Here is a 10,231-nt window from a genome sequence, read left to right on the forward strand (position 1 = left end):
AAAACACAGAAATAGACTTGATTACTGTACCTCTCAACATTATGACGTGAGGCAACTTCTCCTGTAATAAGCTCTATTTGTAATGAAGAAAAAGTTGTTGGGTAACTAAGTGTGAAATAGAAGATACTGCAAAGGATGCAACATACGGTCACAACACTGACAGAATCCTGCAGGAAGGGTTATCGAGTGGTAAGCCGGTAGGTGTATCAAAAGAAAACATGGAAGGAAGACTGTTTTGATGTCCGTATGTCCACCAGATGTAAAAAAATAAAATGTGGGAAAAACACATCTGTGATTAATAACAGCACTTTTTTTTACTTGATTGCCTTTGAGAACACTAAAGAAAAATTCAGCAATGAGGCCAAAGCTTAACTGCAGGTAGACTGAGTAAAAGAAAAAAAAGGGATTAGGAAAAAAGAAAGTAAAAATGTTGAAAATGATTTGATACCAGCATTAAAACCAGCTCACTGTTCTCGTGTCTTTGGTGATGTCAGTTTACAATAGTATTGCTGTGTATTGGAGCATTAAGTCATGCAAAGCAGAAAACACGTTACTATTTTTGTTAAGAGTAACTTATATCTTAAAGGTATTTAATCAGTCGTAAGAAAAGTAAACAAGTCGGTGTCATTAATGCAAATCAGCAGAAACCAGGCGGGACGAATGTCTGAACTACAAGTTTCAGATCAAACTGCTCCAGCTATCGGCAACCAAAGTAACAGCAGCAGCCATTTAGCCCTGCAGATGTGCGCCATCGACAGACTAACTGTACAGTGGAATTAAAACATTTAAAGCATTACTTAAAATGTCAGATAGCCAATGCACTCACAAAAATACTATTAAGTGCTCTTCAGAATATTGCAATACATACATTATTTCTCAATATAGGCAAGTCTATAACGGTTTTTATTTTGAGGCAACCTTATACACGTTCTACACTTAAACCCCGTATGAAAGAGATTGGTTTTATTCTGAAAGTTATCACAATCTGAGTAATAGTATATGATAAGCAAATCTGGAATAAGTCTAGATCAAGTCATGCACATGTGGCATACAAGACTGCTTTCACAATGTCTATAGATCGTAAAATCATCAATGTGACTTATGAAATGGAAAATCCTCGACAGTATCAAGAATTTCAAAAAAGGCATTAATAAATCTGCATTATAGATTTCCCTGCATGACTATTTTGTAATGATTAAAGCTCACGACTCAAAAACATCAAATCAGTAAAACTTTATTTCCCAAATTTGTCGTCTTACAATTGCTAGTTATGGGAAAGGGGAAGCAATTAAGGTAACAAATGAAAAAAAGAAGCATTTTACAACAATGTCAAATCTAATCAGCACATTTAAAAAAAGCAACAAAAGAAACATGCACAATATAAGATGCGGAATAAACATGGGTAAACTAAATAAAAAATGGAAACAGGAGTTGAATGAAACTGCACAGGATGTTTGAAAGCAGCTCTATAACCATTGCAATATGGAATCATAAATTAAAAATGATCTTAAAAATCGAATTCCACAAGAGGAAAAGTCAACAAGTTTCTTAATAGGGTCGCTCTCTGCGTTCCTGGCGATGGTCCCTATTGAAAAAAAGAACAGAAAAGTAGTCAGTGACATGTTTGCCATGTCAGGTTTCGACACTAAATTCTGGTCATTTATCTACTTGGCTTACATTACAGTCCTGGAATTTCTTCGCCAAGAAAAAGCAAGAAAACATTACAGGGAGTCTGGATCCTACCTCATATCCATCTTTCCACCTGGCGGGCCCATTCCTCTTCCACCTCTGCCACCCATTCGGTCCATGGGTGGTCCTCCACGCCCGGCTCCACGGAAACCCCCTCTATCCATTCCACCGCGTCCTCTGAAGCCACCACGGTCGCCTCCCCAACCTCCACGGAAACCTCCAGGACCACCTGGGCCTCCAGCTCCGGCTGGCCCACCACGGTCCATACCTCTGCCTCCACGCATCCCCATTCCACCTCTGCCTCTGTCACCTCCAGGGGGGAAAGGAGGGCCACCACCTAACCCTTCTGGTTTGGGTGCTTTGCACTGGTTACACTCCATCCTCCAGGCAAAGTTCTGGTTGCCACAACCCCTGTGGACACAGACCATTAAATAAATTATAAACCAATCTTTGATTTAAAAAAAAATTAATAAAAAAATTTAAATACGGGCACATACGGGTTTGGACACTCCCAGTCCCCAGCTCTCTGCTGCATGTTGCCTCCTGTGGGTCCACCTCGACCCATCCCACGAGGACCGCCACGTGGGACGAACCCGCCACGCTCTCCTCCTCCTCCTCCACGGCCCATCATACCTGATAAGAAAATAACAAATTGTTTAATCACGAACATACTCCCATCGTTTTTATATATTTTCCCCCCTGTTGACTGCCAGACAGTTTTGATGTGCTATAGGGTCCAACTGTTTCTGCAAGTGTGTCCAACACAAACAAATACCGCTGACATTTACCTCCACGACCCATCATACCATCTCTCATGGGCATCCCGCCCCTCATTCCACCCATCATGGGCTTGCGGCGTGCCATCGACACCTTCAGCCTTCGACTTTGGAACTCCTTTCCTACAATTCAAAATAAAAACAATCCACAAGTTAGATTACTTGGAGTATTTTCAGTTTAGATTCATGCATTAGGCATTTGCTTCAGGTCTCATGTGCACAGCCAATAAAATGTACCATCAAAATGCTCTACAGCTGCTTTGGCACAGATTGGCTCCTCGTAGGAAAGGGTGGCATCTCCTTTGGGCTTTCCTGAGTCCTTGTCTGTGTATATGTTGATGGCAGGCTGGCCAAGTCTGCGGTTAATCTTCACACAAAGAAAATAAAGTACTTTTAGTTCCGGCATTAGTTATACTTACGAGAATATTTTAAGTGAAGAGCTATTCTTACCCTGATGGGGCCAACATGTTTAAAGAATTCAGCCATTTCCTCCAAGGTAGCCTTCTCAGTCAATCCTGTGATGTAGATTGTGCTGTTTTCAGAGTCATCCTGCTCTTCAGGTCGTCCTGCAACAAATACACAACATGTTTTAATGCAAAGTAAAACAATCTTCCTTAATACCACTTCAGGAAAGTATTCTGTATATATATCAGGGAGTAATAGGGTGTTCCATAACATGACTACGCACCAATTTCACGCTCATCGCTGTTCATTGGTCCTGTAGTCCATCATTTGAAGGGGGGAGAAACAGATTGCGAAAAGTCAGTGTGTGAAACTTAAGTTCAGTGTACAACACCTGAAGAGTACTACAAAAGATAACCCAGACACTCCCTTATAGATGCTGCCGGCCATATTGGGAAGTTGAAAATGGCACCTTATGGTACACCACATTCCCCACAAGTGATATATTGAATTGAAAATAGAACACCTCAGACCCTTTGGCAAATAACTGTGTGTCATTTGAAAATAACTCATTTGAAAAGCCTCAAAGACCAGTAAGAAATCCTCACAAAAACCCTGGAATTCGGCTCATGAGATTTGTTAAGCAGTAACGCACATTTGAGTGGAAATTTGTTTTAACCTTTCAAAAACTCATCGTCAAACCATAAGCAGTGACTGAATTATACCAAGTACACCAGAGAAAATGGTCTCAGGCATTGAAAAAAAAAAAAAAAAAAAATCCAATATTTTCAGATATGTCCATCTAAATAAATGTTGCATACCACAATGTAAGACACATCAATACTCAAAGCATATTTGCTCAAAAAGTGTAAGGCTTTGAAAGGACTAACCAGTGTAATACTCGTTAACTTACCACCAGGCTTACTGAAGCCACCTCGTTCTCCAGCGCTGCTATGGGGGAATAAATGGAGATATGAAGGCGACTTCCCTTTTACAGCCACTTCCATGGCTCGAGCAAAGTGGCTTGATTGAGGGAGTAATCAAAACATTCTAACTAGCCCAACAGGAACTAAGAAAATCCCCAAAATTATAAAAACACAATCGACGGAATAAAAGTATTAGCTATGTGCCATTCCTTAGCTAGCCGAGTACAACTTCAGTGACAGTTTTGAGTAGCGGATACATTTGTGCAAAATTATATTAATGAACATCATATCTTCACAGCCTTTGAAAATGTGACAAAATCCCAAACATTTGTACAACGGTAGAAATATTTCAGATGCATTGATGGCATAGTTGTACCTAGAAACAAGCCAGCACCCAAATCAAATTTGTTCTAACAAAAGGTTACAGCTGCCACAGATTTGTACAATTGTAAAAAATAAACAATGCATCTGAAATTTGACATGAAGTGGTGATCACATTCACCAGGTAAACAAAACAAACAATTATACAATTTCTTAAGACAAAACACCAAAAATATATATATATATATTTTTTACAGTGTTTACCAGGGTTACGTTAAATCAAATACAAAGACTTTCATGTTAATTAATATACCCATCATGCTTATAAAAACCACCATCCTCAGTTGTTGAAAAAAGGCAGACCCCGAATCTTTGTTTTAGCTCCCTCCTGCTGCTTAAGCTGGCGGCTCTGCACTGAGTACAGATACTTTTTAGAGCATAGATGGGTTTAAATGGCTCTCACTGTTACCTGCACGGTATAAATGTGACAAAGCATGTTAAAAAGTGATCAAAAGAATGTGATCAAACATTTGTATTCCAAACCACAAAAACAATTTCAAACATTTCAAAATGACATGATGTGCCCACTCCCCCCCGAACACACAAATATACCTGTGCAAAGCTAAAATAAAAATGTAACTAAAAGATCTATGCAAAGTCTGAATTGAATAATGTATTTAGGGTTGTATTCCTATTTATGCAATTTGTAAATGCTTTATTTTATCTCTACTTTAGAAACACTACACACGCTTGATTAGAGTGCTGTATCACATAAAAATATGCCTAAAAACTGTTTGTATGTATGTATGTATGTGTATTAGCTGCACCAAAACCAGAAGAAAGAAGTCATGCAGAACTCCATTATGAAATAGTTTAGACTGGTGTACCGTAAAAGTTCTTTAGAGAAGGAACATACCCTTGCAGACCCAAAACTGAACGTTCAAGAGTGAGGGGAAAAGGGCTCTTTACCCAAACCAGATCCTAAGAATGAAAACCTGTCATGACAAAGATCTATATTTGCAAGTCAAAAATATAATTATTTTTTTCCAGATTTTAGTCTAACAGCCGTGAACCAATCCAAAACCAAAATAATGTACCGTACAACCTCCGTTTACTGTCACACCCCTGGCTCGTCTCTTGGTAACCCTTTAAATTCTTTTTCAGGGCAGCCGACTGTCGGTTCAACTGATTTGGGGTCGGGTCAAACCATGTTTGGCTACAGAGTAAAGAAAACTATGAGCATCAACACGGGACAAACTGCTCAAAGCTGCACCAGGAGCAACGTTGATTTTCAACGAAGGTACCAGAGTAAATGTGTCCCGGGCCTGATCTATGGAGTTAGAATCAGGAGGGACACACACCTACATACAATACAAAAGAGTAGAATACACCTGAACGCCGGAGCCCCCACTGGAGCCCACTAGACCAACACCTATTGACTGAATGCACCTGCACTAAGACAATCACCAGAGCACTCCTAAAATATGGTTACGATGACCAAATATACTGCGGTTCCTCAAGTCTTATATCACTAGACTTGTTTTCCCCACTCCAACTATGTCAAGGTGTGATGCCCCAAAACACTGCCAGTACATATCTGGCAAATAACAGAGTGATTTTTATATTACTGGCTCTCAATATTTTGACCATGCTGCACATTTAGTTTTGACCAGTTCATTCTCTTCTTTTAAGCTTTAATGATATTGACACATTGATAAAACTTTTTTTAAAGAATCAAGAACTTTATGACTAATGTGCTAAGAGCAGAAAATGTACTCAGAAACTTGAGTGAAAGTAGGTCATCGTTTTCTTTGCCTCTCGTAGTTGTAGATAAAAAATTTTCTACGGCCTTGCAGTATCATTAGCATATTTGACTGCCATTTGGGCAGTGCAACTTCTTTTATTTCATCGGACCAGTCGAATGAAGACAAATACTTATCGCCAGCGACAGCCTTGTAAAAACCCAACCATAAACTGATGACACCATTGAATGTATCCGCAAGTAAAAAAGGGATGAAGAAATATTATGACCCAAATATAGCATTTGAAATTTTGTTTTTGAAATACAGCAGAATTTACTGCATGAGACCTGCCTATTGATGAAACGTTATGTTGTACGGTCTTGCAGGACACTATATTTTAGTTAAGTATTTCCAGCATCACATTTATTGAGGGAAAGAAATCTGCACGATTTATCCAACCGCTAATTTAATTCTAGTATTTGTAAGTGTGTCACGAATGATGCACCAAAGTGGGAAAGTGGTTTAAAGAGTGCTGCTGACCATGTGTGTTTGAACCTTCCTTAAGGAAACCCATGATAGAGTGTTTATGCAAGATATTATTGCAATAAGATTCTAACACATTACCTGACCAATAATAAATGTCTTAGTTATCCAAAAACTTTGATATGACTCAATCAAATTATTTTCTAGGATTTAAGTTGTTCAACCCTAAATGTTTATGCACAGGTTTTTGATCAAAATCAACTTTGATTTATATTTTTTAAAAAGTGGGACAAACCCGTATCTTACCTTTGGCAATATAAGAGGCAGGGCTGAGAGAAACTGGATGAGAATTGCAACAATTGATGGCAATGTTGGCATGGACTACATCTTTCATTACAGGCCTCAGGCTTTATAGGGGAAACTTATCAGCATTTATTGTTTAAAAATCTCAACCATTACAGAGAAAAAAGTTGCATCAATTATTGGGAAGTAACTATGGATTACTCCAATGGTTTCTGATGACCATAGTCTCAGCCCTGCCCCAAGTGACCACAGGACCTGTAGAGTTTAAATACATGTGAGGTTGAGAGGTAAGGAGAGACACTTACCCCATTCCACGGCCTCCACGGCCACGGTGCATCATTCCACCACGATCAAAGCCATCCCGGCCAGGGCCTCTGCTGTCCCCTGACCCGGCATACCTTGAAGACTCAGAGCCAGAGTAACCAGAACTTCCACCCTGGCCATCCTGCCTGTAATTACCTACATAACAGGAGCATAAATGCATCAGCGTATGGTTTACAGTTAGATGAACTGTATCAATTAAGATTAGAAGCAGCTATTATGCAAGGTTGAGCATGCTTACTGTAATGGTTGGACTGGTTGTAACTAGGAGGTCCACCTTGCTGGCTGTACTGGCTTGCTGGAGGCTGACCATAGGAACCAGAAGCCTGAGGAGGGTAAGCAGGAGGAGCCTGTTGCTGCTGCTGAGTCTGCTGCTGGTACCCCGGCTGCTGACCATAGCTAGCCTGCTGGGCTTGGTAGCCAGATTGTTGCTGGCCATAAGCTGCTGGCTGGGAGTAGCTACTTTGGCTGTAACTGGCTGGCTGGCTGCTAGCATTGTAGCTGATGGTCAAACAAAGACAGAGCATTGAATGAAATGAGCATATCCTTGTGAGATTCACTTATTTGGCTTCAAGCTGAGGGGTACATACCTCTGTGGTGCAGTGGGAGCAGCCTGCTGGCCATAACCAGGGTAGGCAGACTGGGCAGTATACCCTGGCTGAGAGCCGTAAGACTGGGAGGCAGCAGGCGCAGCAGCAGCAGGAGTGCTGTCATAACCACTGGCTCCATAACTCTGGGTTGACTGGGAGTAGGTATTAGTGGTTGACTGGGCAGCAGGATAGCCAGCTGTGGAAAAACAAATATTAAATAAATAAATATATAAATATATATATATATATTGGGTGTGATATCCATAAAGCAAAGATTTGAGGGAAATTCTTAAATAATATAATTAATTATGCTTGAAGGGTTGTCTTTCAAACAAACACTCTAGGCTGCAGACAAACATGGTGGCCAATTCCAAACTGCAGAATTCAATGTCCGTATGCATTTAACATTGATCAGATGTGCATTGCCTAGATACACAACTGTTCAATTCACCAGTCTGTTGCAAGTTCATGACAGTTTGCAATCTGATTGGGGTAGCCAGAGTAAAACACAACTGTATTAGATTGCAAAAGGACATTGTACAAATGGTATTGCGTGCACTAATAAATATTTAAAACCAATGGCACCTAATTTGCTTTTGGTTAAATGTTATCTCGTTCCATTCAATGCATATAGTTCCAAGCAGAACTGCAAAAAATTGGTCAACGCTCCCGATTAATAACCGACCTGCTGCTGGCTGGGCATATGAGGATCCATACTGTTGCTGCTGCTGCTGAGTATAGCCTGCAGCAGCAGGCGTTGTCTGAGTGTAACTTCCATCAGCAGCAGCAGGTTGGGCATATGATCCATAACTCTGTTGACCATAGGTCTGCTGAAAAACAAAAATGATGATTTAGCTGCTAGGTAGAAGAAACAACTTTAACTATGAGACATAAAACATACTGATCATTATACCCATACTGCTTCATGTTCCCTATTGTACCCTCTTTACTGGTGTAAGCTAGATGTGCTGTAGTTTGTATTCATACATTTAAAATGAACAAATTCAGTCTTTAAAATATTCCATTAGTTAAAACGACAACCACGACTAGGCCAGTAACAGGGTAAGTTGCAACAGTTGCTTTCCCTTCCATGTTCACGTAAATCTCACCTGTGCAGACTGCCCATAGCTTTGTGTCGGCTGGGCAGCATAAGCAGCATACCTGGAAAATACAAAAATAAAGTGTTACAACGTTATGGGCTCCCTTAAACCTACTTCCGCCAGTAACACTGATGAGTAGTCATTAACCCATTCAACGTGCATGCACACTAAGAAATATATGCATTCAATCAATTGATTAGGTGCTTACCCTTGCTGCTGGGCAGTGGTCTGACTGTATGTGCTGTAATCTGCTAAAAGAAAGTTACACGTTTGTTAGCTAACGACTGACGATTCGAACTAAACGGTCTTGGCGCGAGCAGCGATGCTAATGCTAGCAGCACGCTACAGTGAACTGTTGTTAGGTCGCCATTCAGTTTCGCCGGTGTAGGTTAAACCTTTCACCGAGCAGGCGGCGCTCCAACAAGCAATAAGGCACGTGGGGATTAAGAACGCGAATTCAACATATTTTAATAAACGTGTTAATCTGGCGTCCGCTATCCAACAAAGGAAACCCCCTCGATAAACCAACATCACGAGGCCTTGTGCCCAACATTAGCGCGAGTAATGCGAAACGACATTTGAACGTAAGTTATATAATCAAACAAAATGGATTATGCCGGCACTATATTTTTTAAATAAAACAAACCACTTAGTTGTTTAAGTTAAATCATATATATTCATCCCCATATGCATACAATTTCACCATTCTCCACTTACCCGGAGCCGACGCCATTTTAGTGTGCCTGTAGAAGACGACTGGACGAGTCTGGCTGCTGGAGAAATGTAATTCTCTTTGCAGGAAACACAGACCTCGCGATAAATGCGAACCATCGCGAGAACAGCGATGTGTCCGTTGAATAATCACTTTCCCGTTTCATTTCAACAACCAACTTACTATACTATACTATAGTATAGTCTTGCTCACAACAATTAAAGGAATTAGGAAGAGGAAGTATAGCTATATTGATCAATATGTTGCACGTCTTATTCAAGCATGAAATAATTAGACCAAGTCGAGAAGTCTTATAGTTAAGTTCGATGTTTATACCTAAATCATGACTTTTTCAGCTGAGCTATGGTCAACAGAATGTTGGACAATATATACTATACTATAGAGTATAATAGAGTATAGTAGGAGGATGCCCAGTTTCTAATTATTGAAAAACGATTCAACCAAAGGTTCACTACATCTTTGGCTTGGAATCTCTTACTAAGCCGTCTATAGTTGAGGCCCAATGTGATGTTTAAAATGTCTTTGATTTAATCGCAGTTCCACCAAAGCGTTATTTCCCCAATAAACTTATTATTTGGTTTAATTTGAATAACTGGTTGAGGTCTAAAGTGAAACATTTGTATTTAAACATTAGGGACATTAAAATGTTTTTCTTAATTAAATGAATACATAAACAAAACAAATGTGTAGAAGTCATCAGACCCTTAAGGTTGGGAACCACTGGACTGAACTACCAAAAGATACACTGACTTCAAATGAAGTATTTTGAGAGTGTTGTATTAATACTGTAAATGATTCTGTCTGAATATTTCCTCAAAAAAGGGGAAAAGTACCAGAAGCCTATA

At 39.9% G+C, this 10,231-nt stretch overlaps 1 protein-coding gene across 7 annotated transcripts; it reads right to left on the reverse strand.

The window, feature by feature from the left end:
- Nucleotides 1-1,218: 1,218 nt before the first annotated feature.
- LOC117736097 (RNA-binding protein EWS-like) lies at nucleotides 1,219-9,458 on the reverse strand. 7 transcript variants are annotated; one of them, XM_034541158.1, is made up of 15 exons: nucleotides 9,371-9,458; nucleotides 8,862-8,904; nucleotides 8,663-8,714; nucleotides 8,239-8,380; nucleotides 7,554-7,749; nucleotides 7,205-7,464; nucleotides 6,948-7,101; nucleotides 3,781-3,818; nucleotides 3,154-3,183; nucleotides 2,916-3,031; nucleotides 2,703-2,832; nucleotides 2,478-2,588; nucleotides 2,187-2,322; nucleotides 1,744-2,100; nucleotides 1,219-1,585 (listed from the first exon to the last, which is right to left on the reverse strand). In XM_034541158.1, the coding sequence occupies exons 1-15, from the start codon at nucleotides 9,384-9,386 to the stop codon at nucleotides 1,549-1,551; spliced, it is 1,818 nt and encodes a 605-aa protein (XP_034397049.1). In that variant the 5' UTR covers nucleotides 9,387-9,458; the 3' UTR covers nucleotides 1,219-1,548. The 7 variants fall into 7 exon arrangements, with proteins under 7 accessions (XP_034397049.1, XP_034397054.1, XP_034397048.1 ...); XM_034541163.1 differs by having other exon boundaries at nucleotides 2,496-2,588; nucleotides 3,781-3,815; nucleotides 8,239-8,383; XM_034541157.1 differs by having other exon boundaries at nucleotides 3,781-3,815; nucleotides 8,239-8,383.
- Nucleotides 9,459-10,231: the final 773 nt, after the last annotated feature.

The sequence above is a fragment of the Cyclopterus lumpus genome, chromosome 9 (assembly GCF_009769545.1).
Source record: "Cyclopterus lumpus isolate fCycLum1 chromosome 9, fCycLum1.pri, whole genome shotgun sequence".
Lineage (NCBI taxonomy): Eukaryota > Metazoa > Chordata > Actinopteri > Perciformes > Cyclopteridae > Cyclopterus > Cyclopterus lumpus.

Coding starts and splice junctions, on each gene's coding strand:
- LOC117736097 (XM_034541156.1), bottom strand. Junction 3,819..6,947: donor CGTGGAGGCCGTGGAATGGG/GTAAGTGTCTCT, acceptor ATTCCCCCATAG/CAGCGCTGGAGAACGAGGTG. Junction 2,833..2,915: donor AACATGTTGGCCCCATCAGG/GTAAGAATAGCT, acceptor CTTTGTGTGAAG/ATTAACCGCAGACTTGGCCA.